This window comes from Stomoxys calcitrans, chromosome 3, assembly GCF_963082655.1.
Source record: "Stomoxys calcitrans chromosome 3, idStoCalc2.1, whole genome shotgun sequence".
Taxonomy (NCBI): domain Eukaryota; kingdom Metazoa; phylum Arthropoda; class Insecta; order Diptera; family Muscidae; genus Stomoxys; species Stomoxys calcitrans.
Window position 1 is genome coordinate 94,843,091 of NC_081554.1, and position 24,645 is coordinate 94,867,735.

At 39.0% G+C, this 24,645-nt stretch overlaps 2 protein-coding genes across 3 annotated transcripts in view; one reads left to right on the plus strand and one right to left on the minus strand.

The window, feature by feature from the left end:
- The window catches only part of LOC106086573 (EF-hand domain-containing protein D2 homolog), a 108,580-nt gene that overhangs the window by 20,300 nt on the left and 63,635 nt on the right, over positions 1-24,645 (plus strand). The gene's annotated exons all lie outside the window — the stretch shown is intronic.
- On the minus strand, positions 9,204-10,333 carry LOC131995956 (casein kinase II subunit beta). Its single transcript, XM_059365304.1, has one exon. The coding sequence runs from the start codon at positions 10,310-10,312 to the stop codon at positions 9,665-9,667; it is 648 nt and encodes a 215-aa protein (XP_059221287.1). The 5' UTR covers positions 10,313-10,333; the 3' UTR covers positions 9,204-9,664.

A 24,645-nucleotide genomic window follows, 5' to 3' on the forward strand; every position in this document is an offset into this window, starting at 1 on the left:
AAATATAATCTTGACATTGTAAAGTGATCTAGCTATGTTCGTCTGTCAAAGGAATGAAGATATACAATTGACATTTTACACAGATAGTCCTTATTGATGGAGGTAGATCGTTGGGGATTGCTAACGGACCATATCGGTTTAGATTCGTACGAAGCTCCCATATAGGGTGGTTTGATTTGACTCATTGAATTTGACCCTTAGGAGCCTCAATATATTACCGCCATGTAAACCGAACACCGAATTTGGGTTCTTGAGTCTCTAAACGCCTCAATTTTTATACACCAATTATAGTCAGATAATACTGAGTTAATATCTGTAAATTTTTAGCAAAACCCATGGTGGTGAGTGGGCAATATTCGGCCGCCCGATTTTTATTTGCTTCTATTATATTGGTTTTTTTTTCTTGTTTCTTGTTAAAATGTTTGATTTCCCAATTTTAATTTCAACATTATTTTAAGTGTATCGTTGTTTGTAAAACATTCCTTTACAAACTATGCGAGTGAATGACACTTTTCATTTTTTCGTTTACCATTTCAAAACAAACACCAATTGTTTATATTCAGATAGAATAGCGCCAGAGATAAACTTGAAGTCTGTTATTATCTAATCTGAAAGATTGCTTAACTTCTAAATAAACAAAAACAACAAAGAAGAAGGCATGCAAACGCTGGGCTTCAATCACTTCAGAAAAAAAGCCCAAACATCTAGAACGATTAGAATTTTAAATAAACGAAAAAGCAATTGAGATTTTTTCATCAAATCATATTGGAATTACATTGCAAACGCTACCCAACTCTTAATGTGTCTCTTTACGCAATAATGTAATTGTCTTTGCAATAACAAGATTATAAAAAAAACAACAGCATTCAGTGCTGGGATAATTGCATTTATTAATGCTCATGTGTGCTCAAAGCCAGAGGTTACCTCCTCCTTTGCGTTCTTCTCTTTTTCCTCGTTATTAGATGACATTTCAATTGTGGCTAAACTCCATCATATGCTGCCACACTGTTCAATGTGTGTGTCTGGCTACTCAAATGGTATTACAAAAATACATTTTGAGGTTTTTCCACGAGAACAACATTGCGTGGGTCTTAAAAAGTTCAATGTGTGCCTTATAGAGTTGAAGTGATACTTAAGTGATTTTTTATTCAGATAATCCATCTTGTGTTGAGGAATGTAATTTAAATGTTGTTTACCATGATCAGCTTTGTGAAACCATATATAATAATGAGCCTTGCACAATGTAGAGCAATTAGGAAATTGGGGGAATCAAAATTATTGAAATCACGTCGTAATTAAAATCTTTAACACCTTGCCCTGCCAACCATTTCTTTGATTTCAATGAACAATGGATAAACTCTTTTTCTTTAGGTGGATATTAAGAGACAGTATACAATCTGACCGAGACCAACGTAGTGCAGAGTTAAAGGTAGCGTGTTCGCCTACGACGCTGAACGCCTGGGTTCGACTCCTGGTGAGAACATCAAAAAAAAATCGCAATGCTGGCGACATTCGTGAGGTACTATGCCATGTAAATACTTCTCCCTAAAGAGGTGTCGCACTGCGGCACGTCGTTCGGAGTCGGCTATAAAAAGGAAATTCCTTATCAATGAGCTTAACTTGAATCGAATAGTTTGACATGTGAGAAGTTCGACCTTGTTTGAGGGCAAATTTGCATTTGAATGCAATTCGACTCACTTAGACAATAAAGTCCCTTTTGTAACCACAAATTCTTAAGGGAAATGATATAGAAAATAATGTACACCAAGAGAAATAAGTTTGTTGATATCAGCAAATACTGTTTACTGAATTTAAATTATAATTTTTTAACTATAGAAAGAAACACTCTCAAATTTTTGAGCTACAAAGCTATAATTAAAGCATTTCCTATATTTTAATAAATTTAAAAATTTTTTTGGCGCAGTGAACTGTGTTAAGACCCTTGACATCCGTACCGAATAAGGTCCAAATCGTTCTTTATTTAGATATAGCTGTCATATATTGTAGATTGATCTCCCGATCAGTAAGGTCTCCGGCCTTTTACCTTTTAAGCACTTTTTTCGAGGAAATTTCTCAGAGCGAGATATTATAAGTCTAACGACGTTCTTGTTGTTGTTGTTGTAGCAGTTTATTGTGTACTATCTTTCGTCTGCTTGATTCTGTTGAGTGTCAAGACCCAGGAACTCCGCGACTAAGATGGGGTGCGTCCACAGGGATCTGGGTCTGAGTCGAGTGGGTCTGGCCGGGCAGTTAAACAGGTGACGTGTGTCGTGCGGTCCCTGGTTACAGTCGGGACATACATCTTGCACGTCGGCATCAATCCTAGCTCTGTGGGAATTGAGGCGGCTGCATCTGCCGGAACGTAATTGAGCCAGAATCACTCTGGTTTGCCGGGGGAGGTCGATTTCTTCGGGTGCAATGGGTGGCGGTCGTACTCCAAGGACTACATTCACCCGGTAGCCAGTTAACGCGTCTGCTACCGTGTCTGCATGAATGTTGTTCAGACCCGCTTGATATGCCGCTTGATCTAGAGGTTCTCTCTTGTAGCGCTGGACCTCACGCTCTAGATCATGTAGATCTACCTTAAGGCTTCTGGGCGGTGGGTATCTATCCACAAGATGATGATTTGGATGATTTCTGCGATAACAGCCCAAAAGGTATTGCTTAGACAGCATGTAGTTATGTCTTCGCACTGGTAGGATCTTTGTCTCCTGGTGGAGGTGGTCCACATGAGAACTAAGGAGACAGCCCGTCGCAGTTCGGAGTGCGGCATTCTGACAGATCTGAATATTATTCCACTGCGTGTCACAAAGCTGACGTGACCACACTGGCGCTGCATAACTTACCACAGACCGGCCAATTGCTTTGTACGTGGTCAACAAGGTTTCTTTGTCTGCACCCCAAGTGCTGCCAGCGAGTGACTTGAGGACCTTGTTTCTACTTTGACTTTATTGCAGATTGCTGTGGCATGTGGGGAGAAAGTGTAGGAGCTGTCAAATGTGACGCCAAGTATTTTGGGACACTTGATGGTCGGAATCAATTCTCCATCGACCATCACAGTCAGCTCAGAATTCACCTCACGCGTATTTGTAGTGAACAGTGTGGCTGAAGATTTGGTGGCGGATATCTTCAGATTTCTTGCAGCGAAATATGAGGCAAGCTCGTTGAGGTAGACGTTCAACCTATCGCAGATGTCATCAATGGGTGGGGGGCCTGATGCCAAGATCGTACAGTCGTCCGCATATGATACGATCTCTATGCCGTCTGGAGGAGGTGGGATGGAGGAAAGGTAGAGGTTAAACAGAGCCGGAGATATCACCCCGCCTTGGGGAACTCCCTGTTTCACTCTACGGTGTTTTGACTTCTTATCCCTAAATTCCACAAATGACTGGCGGCCACACAGATAATTCGCGACCCAACGTTTAAGGCCTGGCTGGAGGGACGTGTTGGCGATATCCTCAAATAATTTGGCATGGCTGACCGTGTCGAATGCCTTCGATAGGTCCAATGCCACGAGGACCGTCCTATCACATGGCCTGGGTTGATTGAAGCCACGGCAAATGTGTGTGGTGATGGCATGCAAAGCTGTTGTTGTGCTGTGCAGTCTCCGAAATCCGTGTTGATGCTCGGCGAATGGAAATTCTCCTACGAGGCTCGGGAGGAGTAATGCCTCAAGCGTCTTAGCCACTGGTGAGAGAAGGGAGATCGGTCTGTACGACTCCCCCAAACTCGGGTCTTTACCAGGCTTCAGTAGCGGGATCACTCTGCCCATTTTCCAGACATCGGGAACTATAAGAGTGTTCAATGACAGGTTAAGGACAGTGGTAAGGTACTCAACTCCAGGTAAATCCAGATTCTTCAGCATCAATGTAGAGATTCCGTCGGGGCCCAACGCCTTGGAAGATTTGGCGCCACGGATGACATTCGTAACTTCGCCCACGGTAAATTGTGATGGCTGTTCATCGGCTCGGAGACCACGGATACGGCGAATGGCTCTCCTCCTTGCCCTGTCTCTCTCGGGATGCACGATAAATTGACGGTTGAACAACCTGGCGCATCTCTTCGGATCAGTCACGGTTAACTCGCCAAAAGTGACTGAGGTCCTGTCGTCCCGTCTACCGGGGTTCGAGAGAGACTTAACAGTGGCCCACAATTTGCCTGCACCGGTGCCTAAGTTACATTGCTCCAAGTGTTCCAGCCACAAATTCCGCTTATGTTCGTTGACTACCCTGTTTATTTCCAGATTCAGCTCGCTGATTCTGGGGTTAGCGGGGTCCATAGCACGAATCCCATCACGCTCGTCTGCGAGTACCACTGCTTGCGCCGGGAAATTGGGTCGCACTTGCGGTATTCGACCGGCTGGTATAAAGCGAGCGGCTGCTGCGTTGATGATGTCTCGGAATTTCCTCTCGGCCACAAGCACATCAGAGGGGGGTGGCAGTTCATTGAAGCGGCGATTGGTATACTCTCTGAAGCCAGTCCAATTGGCCTTCTTATAGTTGATGAACGTTCGGCGCTCAGAGGTTATGAAGTCGGGTGGTCGGTCGATGGTGAGGATTATGGGGAGGTGGTCTGACCCCAAAGAGATGACGGCTTGCCAGGATACGTCACTCAGGAGATCAGGGGATGCGATTGAGATGTCTGGCGAGCTGCTGCACCTCCTCGTAATCCTAGTGGGGGCATCCTCATTCACCGTGCAAAACGTGGAGCTATCTATCTGCTCTGCCAAAGCTATGCCACGCTGGTCGTTGCCTAGGGGAGAATGCCATGACGAGTGATGTGCATTGAAATCCCCCAGAACCAGACGACTATGGGCAGATAGCAACCCACTTATGTCGAGGCTGTAGGCCTGGCCATTAATCGGGACACAGCTGCCAACCGGCGGTATATACACGTTGTATATCTCTATCTCGGCAGTACCAGACTTGACTGCTACCCCCATACATTCCATGTATGGGTCACTAGCGTCAAGCGCAGGCGAGATAGGTCTATACTGCACGGAATGGTGTATAACGAAGGCCAATCCCCCACCTCCATTCCTTGAGCGATCCTTACGTAGCACATTGTAGCCGTGACAACTGTGCAAGCTGCAGGTGTTAGTCAGCTTTGTCTCCTGGATCGCTACGACCGATATGCTCTTCCGACTCATAAAATCCACAATCTCATCAATCTTGCCTCGCAGTCCATTGCAGTTTAACTGCAGGAACGATACATTTCCCGACACTGGCCTGGCAATAGTAGGGCTAGGGTGCTGTCTTTGCATAAATTGCCGTACGGGAGAGGTCGGGGGGGTCACATAGTCCGACGACGAGGACGCCGAAGGCGACGACGGCGACGCTTGTGACCCACTGCTGGCTGTGTTCGCACAGCACCTAGCGACATAGCCAGTATGACTATACTCCCGTAGCGAAGTTAGGCCAGAGCAAGAACGGAAATGTACCCACTCCAAGCACCTGTTACACCTCACCGACACTGACCGATGATGAAGGCGGTTCTGGCAAACGGAACAGAACCAGGGTCCGGGGTTCTTTTCAATCCCGGCACGGACCAAAAGCATACGGAGAAGGCACTCCGGGATGTGCCTCTCCCATGACGAAAAAAGACGAGCACGTACACTGAGGCGGCAGCCCTTGCCGATGAAGATTCCATCGGGTCAATCCGGTACGTACAACCGGCTGCCATGGGATTGAAACCATGTACAATTTGGGTAGCAAGTAGCTGTAAGTGGACTGTATGTTTTATTGAAGCTCCCAAATTGTAAGAAATGAAAAAGAGAACAGTTGAAATAAAAGGCAACAGATTAAATTTCACCGTTACAGTTTATTACATTTCAGTAAGCCCTTACCGCCTTCTTGAGATGATGCTGCACAAGGAGCTCCTTAAATTTGTGATGATGAAGATTTGGCAAATGTTGAATTCCTTGGCTTTCTTGTAGTAGTTGTATGATGAAGTTGTAGGATAGCAATTCTAAATGCGTGAGATAAGGATGGTGGAACCTCCGTGGTTAAAAAAAAAATAACTCTTTGCAATTTGAAGTCTGAACAAAGAATAATTTTTATTTTCATTTTAAATCTTAAAGAAAACTAAGTTACAATATAATAAATGATGATTAAAGTAAAAGCTAGATTTCTTGGAATTATACAATAAAAGTTACAAAACAATTTCTTATTAATTAGTTGGTGTTCTTATTGCTAACAATGATATTGGTTATATGAGACAAATATATTTATTGGTTATTCAGCGTTAATTATGACCTAAATCAATAGGTTAACGTTCTCGGTGGTTTTGGTGGAGATAATAAGGTGGGTGTCGTAACTGGTTTTGGTGGAGACAATAAGGTGGGTGTCGTAACTCCTCCCCCCTTAAGATAGAGCGACGGCCACAATGAAGATGTTGTGGTCGGAGTGATAGGCTGTGGAGGTGGAAAGTGGTGTTTGTACGTGTTTTTTCGTTTAATGACAATGATGAGTATGGTAATGACTACTATTGTGCATACTAATGTTGTTGTTGTTGTGACTGAGTGAACTGTTGTAGTGGTTATTTCCAGGTTGCTAATTCTGTTGTTGGTTAGAAAGTTGAAATCCTCGAGTTTTTGAAGACTAAGTATTTCGATTGTGGAGTTTACGGAAATGTTGCTGTTTGGTAACGGGGGTATGTGGAGTTGATCCCAATATGCATCGGTATCATCGTGGTATGTTATACCATTTATTGAGACGTCACAGTTCTGGAAACGCACAAGGGCTGTGTCTTTTACTGTGAGAGTTTTGATATTGTGTGATCGATTCCCTTTTTCCAACGTCACTAATTGGGCAATTTGCTTCTTTATTGTTTATTAAGTTTCCAATACATAACGAGTATTTGGTTTCTTCCTGTCGGATCGGTATACCGCAATAATATGTTCCTTCGATCGATGGGCAAAGTGTTTTGTGATGGTGTGTGGAATTTTCATTAAACAATATATATGGTTCTGTTATTATTAACTTAGTTATGTTTATTGGTAAAGGAATTATGTGGTATAGAAAATAGTCTTCTTCAGAGACATTCGGTACAAGAATATTAAAAATGATATTTGTTTCATTGTAGTAGGCTTGCATGCCTAGCATTTCATAAATATTTTCGATAGATCTGACTTCAATATTTTTTTGTTTTAATTTGACTTCTATGTTTTCGAGTTCTTCCGGGCTGAGGAGGAATCTTGAAATTATATTTAGTTTTGACAGAACTACTGCCTGACATTGTGTAAGTCTCTTATTAGGGATGTCTCAGTCCGTTTGTCTGAGTAGTGAAGTATGAGGTTATTCTTTATGTCATCCCAAATGAGTGGAGTTCCGTACATATTGAGGACCTCATTGGCCTGTCCCTCAATTTTGTTTCGTATGGCCCTTAGTAAAATCTGGCCATACGGAGTGTTGTCCGTGCCACGTATATATAATAGGATCTCCTCAACGTTATTGAGGAATTCGTACAGGAGTTTTTGGTTTCCGTCGAATTTAGGCAAATCCTTAATCGCGTCGGGGATTCTCAGTGAGTTGAAAATCTCGACCTGATTGGTTGCCGGGCCTTGAGTTGGTTGCGTCGATTGATTCATTTGATCTAAAATGGAACACGAGCTACCTTCAAAAGTGGTCAAATCACCTCCGTCAATAGTACTGTTAGAATTTGTGAGGGTCTGGTTACTTTTGTCAATACCTTCGTCCGGATCCTCTGCGAGGGATTCACTGTCTCTTCCGGCGATGGAGGTTAGGCTAGTAAATTTTCTCAATTTATAAGGGATAAATCGAAGTTTCTGTTTCTGATTCTTTTTGTCGGGCATAAGTACCGATATTTTTTTGATTTCACAATTTGTTCGCTTATATATATTCGAGAGAGAGGGGAAAAAAAACTTATATTTTGTCTATCTCTTCTTCTATCTAATAGAAGAAATTTGTGGACTATTGAGTAGTGGGTGCCACTATACAGATATTCCTTCTGTACTCCTGTCGAATAAGCCAATGATGATCATTCAAGGTCTATGACAAGGATCGACTTTCACTTCTCGGTCTGACCACACAAATTCTTCTTTTTCTTTTTTTTTTTTTTTTTTTTTGTCGATATACCTTCGACACTGTTCTAAAGGTTGGTACAGAAAAAAAAAATTAACCTTCAAATTGCGTTTAAAAGGTAAAGATGTTTCTTTAGAGTTTTTCACAACTATTCCGATTTTTTTTTTTTTTTTTTGATATTATATTTTTCTTAATTTACTTAAAATAATCTTAGTTCCATTTTTATTTATTTTTTTTTTTTTTTTTTTTTTTTTTATTATTATTTTCTTTTCCACACACACACAAACACTTACATAAGCCCGATCAGGAAGTTAGTGATGCTCGTTCTCCTTGTTGATTTCGTCATGTTGTGATTTGTTGTGTCCTCCTAGGTTCCAGTGGATAAAGGGTTGATACCCACTATCTCGTTGTTGGCTTGATGTGTGTTTTCGTGTTTCCTCCAAGGGACAACGAGATTGTCCACTGAACTGCCGACTGCGCCAGATAAGGATGGTGGAACCTCCGTGGTTAAAAAAAAAATAACTCTTTGCAATTTGAAGTCTGAACAAAGAATAATTTTTATTTTCATTTTAAATCTTAAAGAAAACTAAGTTACAATATAATAAATGATGATTAAAGTAAAAGCTAGATTTCTTGGAATTATACAATAAAAGTTACAAAACAATTTCTTATTAATTAGTTGGTGTTCTTATTGCTAACAATGATATTGGTTATATGAGACAAATATATTTATTGGTTATTCAGCGTTAATTATGACCTAAATCAATAGGTTAACGTTCTCGGTGGTTTTGGTGGAGATAATAAGGTGGGTGTCGTAACTGGTTTTGGTGGAGACAATAAGGTGGGTGTCGTAACTCGTGCGACACTCACACACACACAGTGTTTTTGTTTTGCACATGCCCAAGCAAGTGAAATGGGCCCATATTCACATAGAAATTGTACAGAATAGGGGTTTAGCCGATTGGTTGGATGGTTGGGAAAATCAATGAAAGAAATACAAGCAAAAATAGAAAAATAGAAAAGAAAGCTATAGTGTCCCTGTGTGTGTGTGTGTGTGTGGGTGGTAGTGGTGGTGGTGGTGGTGGTAATGATTTTATTGAATTGATGTTCGTCTATTTCTTTTTAACAATTTCTTTCCTGTTTTAAATGAAAATTCGTTGCTTGTGTATGTAAATGTTTTTGTTTATTTAGATCGTCTAGGGTTCTTTCCTTTTCTGATTTCCATATGCTCTTTACTATGTAGTGGATGATGTTTATATGTAATTTCCTCACTAAGTATGTAGTACTCGTATATGGTAAAAGTCAGAGAGGGCATGATCGATCGTGTGTAGACAATTTATGGTTGGTTGGTTGTTTGTTTGTTTTTTGTATGCTAAATAATATTTTCATATATAAATCTCCTCATTTCGTAATTAAATATAACTAACAATGCTGTTGTTTGATTGATTGGTAAAAAAGATGATGTTGTTTGTTTTCTTTACTTCCTTGCCGTTCTATGATCTCTTTCTGAGGGGGAGGGGGGTATAGTGGGACAGTAGTATTCTTGAATACAAAAATCCTCTTAATTTGTTCTCAATTAGAATTCTTTCTCTATTTGTTCTTGCGGTTTTGTGTGCTTTTTATTAATTTTTCGCTCGTAGTGGCATTTTAAAGTTGGCTGCTGCCTGCAGCTGTATTTGATAAGCTAAGCTGTGAATTTTGAAGCCATAAAGTCTTGGAACAAATTGATTAGTAGGCCTTTTAGGACGATATTCTGGATGCACCACAAATAACATGTGTGGAAAACCAGTACCAAAATAAGCACCATCCGTATGATGGTGACGCGATGATTTTGGCGTGTAAACATCAATACATTTAGGGCAATATACTTTGACCATTGCCTCGCCGGGAATATCCGATAAACCCAATGGCAACATTGGTTGACTCTCGCAATAAACACGTGGACAATGACCAAAATCACCTGTTTGATATTTTTCAATCATTTGTGCTATGCCACGATTTGTTAAGATATAACGTGCATGTATCAAGCCATATAACATTTCCGCGGCCTGTTCGGTCATATCCGATTGTAAAGGATTATCTTCAAGCTCATCCTCTGGCTCCAGATCAAGAATCATATCAAGAGCTTGTCTATAATTTGGTACTTGTTCATTTAAGCCAGTTAAATTGAATTTGTCTTGTATGTAATCTTCATCGACCTCACAAAAAAACTCATTACCCCTTAGACCGCAAAACCAAGTAACCCAAGATACTTCTTCAGAGCTGCTCATTTTTCTTTATCGAAACCACACGACACAACGACGTTCTTGTATGACCCTTCGACGTCTGTACGAAGTATGGTTCGGATCTGACCATATTTGGATTAGACCGATCTTCCCATTGAAGGATTTTTTACCCATGAATGACATAGTTATTACCCGATTTTGCTTAAATTCGGAACCGTGAGTTATTTTAGATCCCTACGGACCATATTTGGATATGACTGCCATTTATACCGATCTCACGATTTCGATTTTAAACCCACCTTAGCCCCATTTATTACATGATTTCGTTGAAATTTGGGACAGTGGGTTGTTGTAGATGCCTCACCATATGTGCCGAGTTTGATCTAGATCGGACTACATGGTGCCTTTTTATTGGATTTTGGTAAAATGTCGTCAATATATAAATATATCCGAGGTAGTATGTATGCAAAGTTCGACTTGACCAGACTAAATGCCGTTTTACTTATTTTATTTTAAGGGTAACATATTGGATGTTTGCAAATTTTATTTAAATATGGTATATCAATCATTTGTGAGGTACTATGGCATGTAAAAAATGCTCCTAAAAAGAGGTGACGCACTGCGGCACGTCATTCTGACTCGTCTATAAAAAGGAGGTCCCTTATCATTGAGCTTAAACTTGAATCGGTCTGCACTCATTGATATGTGAGAAGTTTGCCCCTGTTCCTTAATGGAATGTTCATGGGCAATTGTATTTGCATATCGATCATTTACATCTCAATCTCCAAAACTCAAAAAGATACGTGTCGTTGCGTTTGGACGAAATTTTAATTCGGACCGCAATTACATTTCCTCGCAATTGTATTTCCACGTGCTTGGCATTATTCAAAAAAAACTCATTGCGATCATATATACTTGAGAGACAAAGAGGCCTTAGTATTGATCTATGAATTGCCGATCGGAACATTGAGTGAGGGTAAAGGTTGAAGATTGACTGAGGTGAGGTCCACCTTCAAGTCTTATGAGGCAGTGTGTTGCACACTGGGGCGGCAGCCCTTACCGATAAAGGACTTCATCGAGTCAATCCGGTACGTACAACCGGCTGCCTTGGGATTGCTTATGAACTTGTTTACAAAATATGCAACTAATGTTCCTCCAACTGTGCCAACATCGCCATTCCGTTTGCCCGTCGATCTAGACTTTTCCGCCCGTCTTTAGTGGTAAGCTCGAAATTTTGCACAAATACTTCTATTGATGTAGGCCGGAATTGTAACTTTCCGGAATACCAACTTTCACGCCAATTATGGTCCAAATCGACTAATAACCTGATATAGGTACCATGTAAACCCACCCCCGTTTTGAAATCTTGAACGACTGGAAGCCGTAGTTGTTATCCGATTTGGCCAAAATGTTGCTCTACGATGTTATATTATGTTACGACTATCAACATCTATGACAAATATGGTCCAAACCGGTCTATAACCTGACATAGCTCCCACATACACCAATCTTCCTATTTGAGTCCTCCTAGAGGTGGGAAATAATGTCCGATTTGGCAGAAATTTCGCACATGGTATTTTGTAATGATTTTTAATAGCTACACTCATAGAAAAAAAGTACGCCGATAATAGAAAACACTGTCTGCTGACTGTTAGTAATTAATTTTGCAGTAATTCTGCTGTTGTAGTAAAATGTTTGTAATATCAAACCAGCAGGCTGCCTGCTTAAAAGTCTGTTGTTTGTTAAAATTGTCTGTGGCTCAAAAAGTAAAATAGGAAAGTAAAGCTCTTTATGCGAAATTCCATGCAAATAAATACTCGCTCTTTATAAAGCGCAAATTATTTGCTTTCGTAGCAAAATTTTTGTGCTTGTTCAACAGTAATACTTGTTCAATATTTTTGAACCTTTTGTTTTCTGGAATAGCAGTCATGTCTGCTTTCCCATTTTCAGCAGACAAAACTGTTGTTTTAGCAAACATTTTTGCTATTTTGAATAACAATTTTCGTTGAGTGTTTGAATGTAAACCGCATAATTAGGCGTAAATAAAATATTAAAAATCGGCTGATCCGATCCATGGTGGTTTCGTTTCATGCAAACTTAACGCACTCTTCTTTGTTTTTTTTTAAGAATTTTGAGAATATGAAGCTGCTTTGTATATAAAGGATAATTTTTTAGCTATTATCTTTTTGGCAACACTGGTTTATGCAGCTCACGCGCGTTTCGTGTTTTGTTTCACTGTCAAACACCTTCAGTTTAGTCTATAATTTAACCATGAATCGTCTTACAAACGAACAACGCTTGCAAATGATTTAATTTTATTATCAAAATACGTGCTCTGTTAAGATAGTTCATTTTTGGCTCAATGGGTGCGTAAATAAGCATAATTGTCGATTTTGAAGTGAAGAACAGCCAGAAGCATTGCAAGAGCTACCAATGTATCCAGAAAAAGTCACAGTTTGATGCGGTATATGGGCTGGTGGCATCGTTGGACCGTACTTCTTCAAAGATGATGCGAATCGTAACGTAACTGTGAGTGGTGCGAGCTATGGTGAAATTATATCCAAATTTTTTTGCCCAAAATTCAAGAACTTGAATTGCATGACATGTGGTTTCAACAAGACGGTGCCACATGCCACATAGCTCGCGTAACTATGGACTTATTGAGAGGCAAGTTCGATGGACATTTTATTTCACGTTTGGCAGCGGTCAATTGGACGACTAAATCGTGCGATTGGAAGACAACATTGAAGCATTTATTCGTATGATACCGGCCAAAATGTTGAAAAGAGTATGCCAAAATTGGATTAAGCGGATGGATCATTTGAGACGCAGTCCCGGTCCACATTTGCATAAAATAAACCTCAAACATTAAAATATATGGACCGTACTATCGGTTTATATAAAGATTTCATGCATTTTTCTGAATATTAGGTTTTTTTTTGAACAACTTTCCTATAACTCTTAAAAAATCACCATTTATATATATATCTTAGAAAATAACTTCAATGGATGTAACTCCCTGTTCCTTTTTAGAGTGTTCATGGGCAAATGTGAAACATTTAACTGAAGAAACAGAAGATTTTAATTCGTTCCATGCCGTACGATATCAAAATATTAAGTATAATGCGGCAAGTATGCAAATAGATCTATACGCATGATTTAAACTCACCACTGCATTTGAAGTCGCTGATTATTATTCACACACATTTTCAGTTTGGAAATAAATGTCAATCTAATTATTTCCAACCAAAACAAAGTGTGATAAACATAGATTTTTTATAAATCAACCATTTCGTATTCGAGTGCGAAGTTCGAGACACACTCATTCTGTTTGAGGACATTTGTTATTGGTCTGAGAAATAGTGAATCACCTTTTCGCACGGTTGTGCTAGATTTTGGCAGAACAATTGCCAATTAGTTGGTTGATTTAAAAGTGCTTCCGCTGTTATCCCCACAATGTTTGCTGACAAATTTTATAGGCTGAACAGAGTACACACTTTAAACTGCACAAAGGAGTTTTGAGCAAATATACGGGATACTTCCCAAAGGAAAACATCGACATCTGTTAGAGGAATTCTCTTTACAAAACAGGTAAAGTTAAACAAAACAACAAATCTTTCAAAGTTTTTTTTCTGAAATTGGCGATATTTATTCAAAAAAACGCCAACCCATATAAGAGTACAAGTTTTCTCCATAATATTGTAGTTGGCACTTTTTTTAGTTTTCTACAAAAACCTTATTCCAAAGGTGCAAACATGTTGTCTAATAAACCATATTCGATGTCGTTTTCATTTGATGCTTTAAAATGAGTCATGCATTCTCGAGCGTAATGAAAGTTTAGGTAGTCGGATTTGGTTTATTCAACAAAAATAAACTAATTTCTTATTTGCATGCAAAACAGTCCAAAATTTTCCCGGTCTGATTCACTGAATTATAAACGAGTTGAAAGCAAACAGCAGCAGCTTGTTACTTAGCAATCGAGGAAAGGAATGATATTCTGGAGAACAAAAGAATAATGTTGTTAAAATCAAAAAAACAAATTAGCAAAATTTACACTTGTTTTGTAAATATTTATGTATTTGAAACATGTGAGCTGATGTTGATTATCCAGTATTATTCGAGGGGAGCTAATGAAGTAATTTTTTTTATTGAGTAATAAGAAAACCAGATCTTTACAAAAAAATAATTAAAAAGAGCACACATGGATGTGCTGTGTCTGGGAACTGTACATCAACGATTGGTTATATAAAAAGTATAATTAAAATCCATAGAACCTGTTCAAATTAAGGAAAATCCAACCCAGCTAATCGAAAATAACATCTGTGTTGATATTGACTAGCTGTTCATATTGACTAACTGCGCATTTGATATCAATAAGGGGGTACATTTTAGATACAGTGCAAAGTGAATTATGTACATAATAGGTGGTCAACGAAAACCCGATATTAATAAAAAAAAACATTTCTCTCAATTCTACACTTATGCTAGTAAATCTTTCTGAAAAATCACTAATGATTTAGTTAGTGAATTTTAACTGCATGAAGTTCATTCTTCTTAATATAAAAATCTTTATTTACATTAGCGTTATTTGTGATATTAAACTTAAGTATTCAATTTATTATCTGTAGTCATTTTTTATGTGTGTAATGTACAAATATACCATGACGCCTGCCCAAATAACATTTTTTTAACTAACTAAAAAATATTTAACAAATTTCAAACGACAATCCAAAAATAAAAATTGCTAGCAAAACGATTTGCCGCTTTAAAATTTAAGCGTTTAGATAGAATGAATCTAAACTGGCTGTAATTATGTAGCATTGACATACTTAACAAACAACTTTAAAAAGTATTTCATGTTTTTTTTTTCATTTCTATTTGTTCACATTATTTTATTTATATGCTGGTGTTTGTACAATTAAGTACTTTAGTTTTGCCAACAGGCCATTTCTTTCTATTTCGTTTTTATTTTTGCTCAAATTTATTGTCTTTTGCTATTATGTTAATTTATTTGAATAATAAAACGTTTCTATTAATGTAGTTGGATTTATATACGCATTACAAAAACTTACTAGAACAAAATTGACAACCGGTTTCGGTGTTAGTTTCGTGTCAGAGTTTTTGTCAATGAACACATTTTAGTGAAATTTCGTAGCAAATGCCTTCAAGATTAATCGACTTGTACCCTCCACTGAAGAATGGGAGTATACTAATTTCGTCACTCCGTTTATAAACCATCGAAATATTGATATGAGGCCCATAAAACTATATATATTCTTGACATCCTAAGTCGATTTAGCGGCGCCATGACAGTGGGCACCGAATAATTGCGTCACAAATTGAAAATGTGTAAAGGCACAAATGCATCTCACAGTATGCTAAAGAATCCCACAAAATAAATGCAAATTGCGCCCAAATATAAATTTTGGGGTGTATTTTCAGAATCCAATTTCACCCCAAACACCAACAAGCAAATAGACCCCAAAGTGTTCATAATGGCCCCAAATATTTTGGTGTTGTTTACAATGCATATATGGGGTGTAAATGCATAAAACAAAATTGTAAACATTCAAACCTGTTACTTTTTAAGGAAAAAAAAAAACTATTGTAAATATATATATTTATATTTAATAAGGCAAAAAGCGGAATGTGAAGCGAAGCGAAAAAGAAGGGCATTTTCAAAAATCGAGTGATTTTTTGAAAATATTTTTAAATTTTTTGTAAATGGAAGAAAAAGGTTTTCACAAGATTGGTGTAAATTTAAAAAAATCGATTTCGAAAATATTTTTCACACTGGTGGTGTATTATAAAAGGTTTATTGCTCTTGGCGATTTTATTCTTCCTCAAATTAACTGGATTCATTCGTCAGAGTCAAATGATTTAACACCCGTATATTGTTACCCGTCATATTGTTAAATTTTGGCACCCGGCATATTGTAATTTTTTTTTTACAAATTAATTACATAAACAATTCATTTTTTAAATTACTCGATCTTGTTTTCGTAAATCAACCATCTGAGTTATGTTTAAGTTCTAATGATCCGGTTGAGGATAGACATCATCCGACACTCAAATTACTTATATCTTATCCCACTCTTAAAGTTAAAACCGATGTAGCAATTGAAAAAATGAACTGTTTTGCTAAAATTGATTACATCAAACTGAACTTACTACTATCATTTGTTCATTGGAATGAAATTTTCAGATCTAAAGATATTGATGAAATCATTTCAACATTTTATACTGTGCTACCTGACTTTATTTCGCAATCTGTCCTTAAAATTACTTTTCGCATCGCATCTGGTCCTCCATGGAATACAACCAATCTTTCTAGGCTGAAGGACAAGAAGAATAAATTATATAAAAGGTTTAAACGCTCAGGGTCAACGTCTAAATTTTCGAAGTATTCTTTAGCAAGATGTGAATATAATAAAGCAAACAAATTGGCATATGGTAGTTATTTGAATAAAATTAGAAATCAATTGAAATCAAATCCTAAATCTTTTTACAAATTTGTGAATTCAGCTTTTATAGACGCATCTGGGATTGACGAAAACGTAGTACTTGAAAATTTAAGGTCACTGAAGATAACTTTTAATCCTGGTCCAGATGGAATTCCACCGATCATTTAAAAGCGTTGCGCTCTCGAACTTTTATATCCCCTTTGTACACTTTTCAACAGTTCATTAAAGCTTTGATATCTCCCGGAATTGTGGAAGCAATCTTATATAAGACCGTTATTCAAAGCCGGGAATCGCAATGAGGTTTCAAATTACAAAGGCATTTAAATTTTGAATGCTATTCCGAAGCTATAAGAGAAAATTTTGCCTGACAGTATTTCACATCAAGTCTCTTCTATATTACCTCCCTACCAACATGGGTTCCGGAAATTGAAAACCACGACATCAAATATTTTGAATTTACTTATTTAGTCAACGATGGGTTTAGGGAACGCTACCAAACGGATACTATCTATACCGATTTTAGTAAAGCAATTGATAAAGTCAACCACAACCTTTTGTTAAAAAATAGACCTTATTGGTTTCAGTCCCTCTTTACTAATGTGGATCAGATCATATCTGACTGAACGTACTCAAAGAGTTAAATTTTGTACTGCAGTTTCCAAATCAATTGTTGTCTCTTCAGGTGTTCCACAGGGTAGTCATCTTGGCCCCGTGCTGTTTTGTTTGTTCAGAAACGATCTCCCTTTTACTTTAAAGCACTTGAATATTTTGGTATATGCAGATGATGTAAAGATCTTCAGATCGACAAGAAACTCTGATGAACAGTGTTATCTTCAGTATGACCTTGATCTTTTTACGAATGGTGCAAACAGAATTTTATAGAACTTAATATTTCCAAATGCAAACACATATTGTTTTCAAGAATAACCTCTCTTAAAACTAGCTACTTTTTGGGTTCCAATCAACTTAAAGTAGTCTATAGCTTTAAAGATATTGGAATGAAAATTAATTTTCCTTTAAGGAAAGTTTTCTATCATAGAAGAAGTAGCATAAACACAGCAAATTGTTGTTTTTTTTTAAGCAAGCAAAGCCATAGGTGGGATTATTAGTCGTGAGATTAAGAGAAACGAAAGGTGGGAGAGAAAGAGTATTAATATTTAGGTGAGGGTGTTGTGCTCACCTACTTGAATGTAGGTGAGCATTGGCGTGCAAGGCATTTGCATCTTTGTTGTTGTTTGCATATGTTTTGCGAGCCAGCAAAACAAGAAAAAAACTACGTTTTATAACTACTGTACAGGTCATTTGCGGTAAGTGGGTGAGTGTCACTTATTCTTTTGGAACATAGAAGTAAAAATTAAAAAGATAGCCAGTTGTGAAAGATTCTGCTCATTTTAAGAAAGTAATGGTGGGGGTATACACTGAATGAACGATATGGTTGATGGACAATTAAAAGACGTAAAGGAGAGGATGCAGTATTTTGCATTATATGATGGCCTATGAAAAATAAATATTTATGCTTGTTTGTATGTCCATATGGACTCCATATGGAAATATTCGCAGTGAATGAAACGAGTTTAATCCCGGAGTACTATTTTGATACTCATTTATTTCTTCAAAATCTCATCCTTATATAAATTATTTTTAATGAATGGATTAAACTTTATTCATTGAGTATGAGTTAAAAACTGAGCTTACAATAATGCTGTTACTTAAAACTAAGCCACCACATTATGTTGCGCCGCTGTCGCTCTGCCAACGTTGCCATTGCATTTCTTGCCGACACAGTGGCCCGTGTAGAATATTGGGCTATTAACCTGTAGTGGGGTGTTGAATAGGCGGCTCGTGTTACTTGTGGGAATACGGGAGCATGAAGGTTTCCCATGAATGGTTGTAAGTAGTTGGTTTGGGTGCAACCAAATGAATAAGGTGTCTAGAATAAGGTGTCCAATGCGCTGACTTAGCAGCTCGTGTGGGGTTTTTGGTTGCCTTGGTGCAGCTAAACTGAGGGAATACGGGAACACGAGGGTTCCTCATGAAAATAAACAAAAAATGGAAAGTATCTTATCTATTCGTTCTCAAGGCTAAAACATTTCCATGACACACATCAACTAATATCCCATGTTTAGAAATCTAAACATTCTGCGGGCGGCCAAAACTAATTATGAAATAGCTCTACTTATAAACTGTAAAAATTCAGCAAAATGGACTGTAATTCAAATATATATGTTAAAATCTAAACATCCCGAGGACGAACAACAACTATGTTACTTTCTCTTGTTAAATACTTATAGATTACATAACTTAAAAATAATATTATTAAGATTAGTGAAATATGACCACTGATGTGATGCCATGATAGCTCCTTAAGGTGGATCGGATTCGCCTTCATCATTTTAATTTCTTCCTCCAATCCTTGAATCGTTGACGAATGATCGATTTTATTGTAGTTTAGCTCGTCCACCATCGCTATGTCCTTCACCTCTCTCAAGATATATGATGTGGAATTATAGGACATCTCAGTTTTTGCTTCTTGTGACGCAGTTAATACGGTTCGTCCAATCCTAGCAGTACACCCAGGCTGGAGAGTGATGATACCTAGGCCTGGTAATTCAAATACTCCTTTAGTGCGCTCAGCACATAGAATATGGGCCGAAACTTGATCTTTAGTTTTAAACAACCATGACCCTCTTGTCTTCAGCTCAATCCAAAAATTCCTGTTCTGAGTCTTCAAAAACTGGCAGCCATATTTACTTGTTGGCTTAAGCGCTGCTAGCTCACATGAATGATCGTTGGCGTCTTCCCAGGCCCAGTTGCCTCTGCAAAGAAATTCATCTTCACCAGTTAGCTGACATTGGTTCATCAATGACTGCGACAGTAGATGATAAGCATCCATTTCATAGTTGTAGGCCAGGAACTGCTGTCTTAAAGCTGCTACCATTGCGGTTCCGTTTCTCACCATCGGCAGTGGTACGACGCGGAATATTTCTGCTGATGATTTTTCTACCAAGGGAATCTGCACGTCAATCACTAATTTTTCTTCCACCAGCAGACCATGCGCCGTCATCACCTTGTATATTGCCTGCAACACATTGTCCTTCTCACCAGGCAACCTTAGTCCTTTAGGTAGCTGATCCTTTATTTTCATCACCTCTGCCTGCAACTGGTTTGGCCGTACTAAATTTGGATTTACTTTTCCATGGTTGATGTCAATTAATAAGCCAATTACCCTGGCTTGAATATGTTCCACTTCAGTAAACAAGCTGCTAAGTTGATCGGCTACCGCGAAGAAGTCCATCGCCTTTTTGCAGAGGGAATAGTCAGTGTTCAGCATCTGACTTATGTTTTGCACCTTCTCATTCAGCTCTTTAAACTGTCCATTTATTTCATCCGTGGTCTTTTTCAGCACATTAAGCGTTGCTTCCACCACAGACGTTTGCTTCTCAGCCAAATATTTCAAGTTGTGCTGATTTTCAAGTACATTTTTCATATTTGCTTCCATACTCTCTCTGTCGTCCGCATCCATTACTCCGAAAAGAATGTGGAAAAGAGACCCAACAAACTCTAAAGGAGCCCTTTTATTTCGTTGACGTTTTTTGTGTGAGAGTAACAAGTGGTTCTCATCTATAGTGTTCAGTCTGTTCGTCATAATATCCATCTGCGTGTCGCACTGCTGCTCGAACGATCTCAGCCGAACACATAATGATTTACACGCTTCTAGACCCTTATCCAGATGATTCACCGTGACAAAATACCCGTGCAGATCGAAATATGTCATAAGGTTCCATGACGATGTTACTCGGTTGATTCTGCCAATTTTATCCATATAAATGATTGTGTCATTTCCCAATTCTTTTATCGCACCGCCGGTAATTGAGGTTGACATCGATTGAACACTTGCCATCATTGCCATGATCATCCATAACATCATTGCTACGTTTATTTTTCTTTTTTGAGGTAATTTGCAAATATATGTCTGCGACACTTCAATGTCGGCTTCCTTTTCACCACCATTAGCGAATATCTCCAGCGGGCATAACTTGTGTATGGGCCGTTTTAACAACCCCTTTTGTTTAGCGACCTTTACTGTAGCGACTCGAACCTTTCCATCTTTGCCTTTATGTACTTCCGCAATACTTCCCAAAGGCCACCTTCCAGGAGCAGTATTTTCATCCCTCACTATCACCATCTGTCCAACCTTGATATTTGGTACTGGAGTTTTCCATTTTACTCTCTGCTGAAGACTACTCAGATAGTCATTGCGCCACTGTTTCCAGAAATCATCCCGCATTCTTTGAATTATTTTCCACCTGTCTAAAGATCCCAGTTTATTCTCCACGCCTCTTTCTGGAATACTTAGCAATGGTCTTCCGACTACAAAGTGTCCTGGCGTTAAAATCTCGCAGTTGTCCTCACTGAGTGGACACAAGGGACGAGAGTTGAGAACAGCTTCTATCTGCGACAAAAACGTTGCCATTTCCTCATACGTTAATTTCGTTTCACCAACAACCCGTCTCAAATGGTGCTTCACAGACTTCACGGCAGCCTCCCACAATCCTCCGAAGTGAGGAGCTCCGGGCGGAATAAAGTGCCACTGTATTCGCTCAGATGCTAATATATGAGCCACGTCTGAATTTTGCTGCACCGCTTTGACGAACTCTTTATCCAGATGTCTTGCCGCTCCCACGAAATTAGTGCCATTGTCCGAATATATATGGCTACTTTTTCCTCTTCTACTGAAGAATCGCCGTAGCGCAGCCAAAAACGCTTCTGTTGTTAGATCGCTGACTGCCTCCAAATGTAATGCTTTGGTTGCCATACAAACAAATACAGCTATGTATCCTTTGTAAGCTCGCTGTCCTCTTCCTTTAGACACCTTCATTTGAATAGGACCTGCATAATCAATTCCTGTGTGATCAAATGGATGAGACACACAAACTCTGCTTTCTGGTAGGTTACCCATTAATTGAGCCGCAGTTTCTCGCCTATAACGCAAACATTTGACGCATGACCGAACTGCTCTCTTGATGGCATTTTTGGCACCAATCACCCAATATCTGCTGCGTAGTTCATTTTCCATGAGTTTCGCACCTCCATGTAGCGTTTCTGTATGGATGCCATCAATTATTCGATCCACCAGACAACCTTTCCCCAATAGAATTGGATGCTTTCTGTTGAAGCTTAAACCAGAATTCTCCAGCCTGCCTCCAACTCTCAACACTCCAGCTGCATCAATGAACGGTGTTAGTCCACATATCTTGCTCCTCGTCGGTACTTCGCTGCCATTCCTTAGACACGAAATCTCTAACGAAAATTGGTTTGCCTGCACGCTCGTAATTATTAATTGCTCTGCCTCGTTTATTTCTTCCGCAGTTAATTCATTTTTTCCTGGTTTACGCTGAGCACGTTCAATAAATCTTCGCACATATGCTATAATTCTTATGAGTTTTTTGTAGCTAGAAATCCTCGTAATTAACTGCATGATGACATCGTCTTCCTGTTTATTTTCCTTTAGAACTCCAACAAAGGGTTGAACCGTCGATATGGGCCAATTGTTTTTCTCCAGCAGCCAATGTGGACCACTCCACCATAACTCATCTCCTTTTAGCAGCTCTGGCTTCATCCCTCTTGATGCAGCATCCGCTGGATTCTCCTTGGATCGCACATGACCCCATACGGCACCAGGAACAGACTTCTTAATTTCCTCTACTCTAACCCGAACAAATTTGTCTTTAATATTTTCAGCCTTTGCGATCCATGCTAGAGCAATAGTTGAATCGCTCCATAAATATTTCTGTTGTTTTTGGACTATTAACTTTTCCACATTAAGCATCAATTTAGCCAACAGATGCGCTGCACACAATTCAAGTTTTGGCAGTGTTTTCCTATTTTTCACTGGGTTTACCTTAGATTTTGCTGCTACCAACGTAACTTTGTTTGCGGCCCGGATGTATATGACAGCTGCGTACGCCTTTTCCGAAGCATCAGCAAAACCATGCAGTTCTATTTCCATTAGTGATGAGGTAGACAACCAACGCGGTATTCGGATTTCTGCTAAGTCGGGCAATTTCCTCATGATGACATCCCATTCCTTTATCATCTCAGAGCTTAACTGGTCGTCCCATGCCATATCCATTACCCATAGTCGCTGAATGAATAGCTTGGCTAGAATGGTTACAGGAGCCAGCCAACCCAAAGGATCATATATCTTGGCCAGTGTGGAAAGCGCCTTCCGCTTAGTCAACTTGTTATCTTCAATGATCTGAAAATAGAAAGCAAAATTATCTGTATGGGGATCCCATTGAACACCCAACGTTTTCATTGTTTCGCCTTCCTCAATCCTAATGACTTCATTTTCGCCAACATTTGGTATTGCTTCCAATATGTCATTTTCATTAGACATCCATTTACGCAGCTTGAAACCAAACTTATCCAATTGTTGGCTGATGTCATGATGAATTCCAATGCATTCCTGTACTGAATCAGCACCTGTCATCAAATCATCCATGTAAAAATCATTTTCTATGATGGCTTGAATCTTTGGATTCCGTTCGCTGCACTCTTTTCCAATTTCAATTAGAGCTCGTTTTGCCAGAAATGGAGCACATGCTGTTCCGTAGGTAACAGTCGTTAGCGCAAACTCCTCAATTGGCATATGTTTATTCTCGCGCCACAATATGCATTGGTATGACTGATCTTTATCTGCTACTAACACTTGTCGATACATTTTCTCCACATCCGCTACCAAGACAAATCTCCATAATCGCCATTTCAATAGAATTTGAAATATATCTTGTTGTAGTTTTGGACCAATTTCAAGTACGTCGTTTAAGCTTTTACCATTCGATGTCTTGGCTGAAGCATCAAATACCACCCGAACTTTTGTTGTAAGATGGCTTTCTCTTATCACCGCTTGATGTGGTAAATAGTACTTTCCACTATTTCTTCTTGAGACCTTTTTCATATGCCCCATCTCCAAATACTCCTTCATAAAAGCACAATATTGTTTCTGTAACTTTTCATCCTTTTCCAATCTTTTTTCAAGATTTAAAAAACGTGCTAACGCCATTTTCCTTGATGCGCCCAACTCGATATCCTCCTTAAACGGCAATCTCACCACCAATCTCTTATCCTCATTTATTGTTGTTGTTGTTGTAAAGAGCTGCTCGCATCGATCTTCCTTTACGTCGTCATCTTCACATACTTCCTCCATCTCCCAAAATCTTTCCAGCTCTTTCGTAACCGCCATCACGGCATTTCCAGATTCATGTCCGCAAACGCAACCACAGATTATGAGACCAAGTGACGTCTCTTGTCCAGACAAAGAGCCAATTTTGACTACCCCTTCTTGAATGATTTCATGATATAAATCTGCACCAATTAATAAGTCAATTCTATCGGACTTATAGAACAGCGGATCAGCCAAACAGTAATTTCGCCAGCTCTCCACACTGACGTTCAAATTTCTATCAGGTTGCGCTGAAGATAATGTTGACAACACCATAGCATCTATAACATGAACCGCATCGCTCTCAAACCGTGGTTTGATTTCAATTTGCATGATGGCTTTTGATCTGCCGACTGTCGTGTTACCCAGACCCACTAAATCTGTAACTAACTTCTTTCTGGGTAACCTCAGTATTTGGGCTGCCTCTTCCGATATTGAAGTGCGTTGAGAACCTTGATCGATTAAGGCTCTCATTAAAATTTGCTCACCACTTGCAGCCTTTACTCGTATTTGTGCTGTTGCCAACAGAGTGACAGCATTGCCTTCCATGATTAATTGAGCTTTGGAGTTTGATCTCTGAGTTTCCTGCGTTTTGTTTCCTTCGACGTGAAGCATAGTAATATGTTTTCCGCCGCACTTTTCGCACTTGGTGTTAAATTTGAAGCATTTCTTTTCCGACGGGTGACTCA

What these genes read in the sequence shown, in the direction of transcription:
- LOC131995956 (XM_059365304.1), bottom strand. Translation starts at nt 10,312, where the DNA reads ATGAGCAGCTCTGAAGAAGTATCTTGGGTTACTTGGTTTTGCGGTCTA.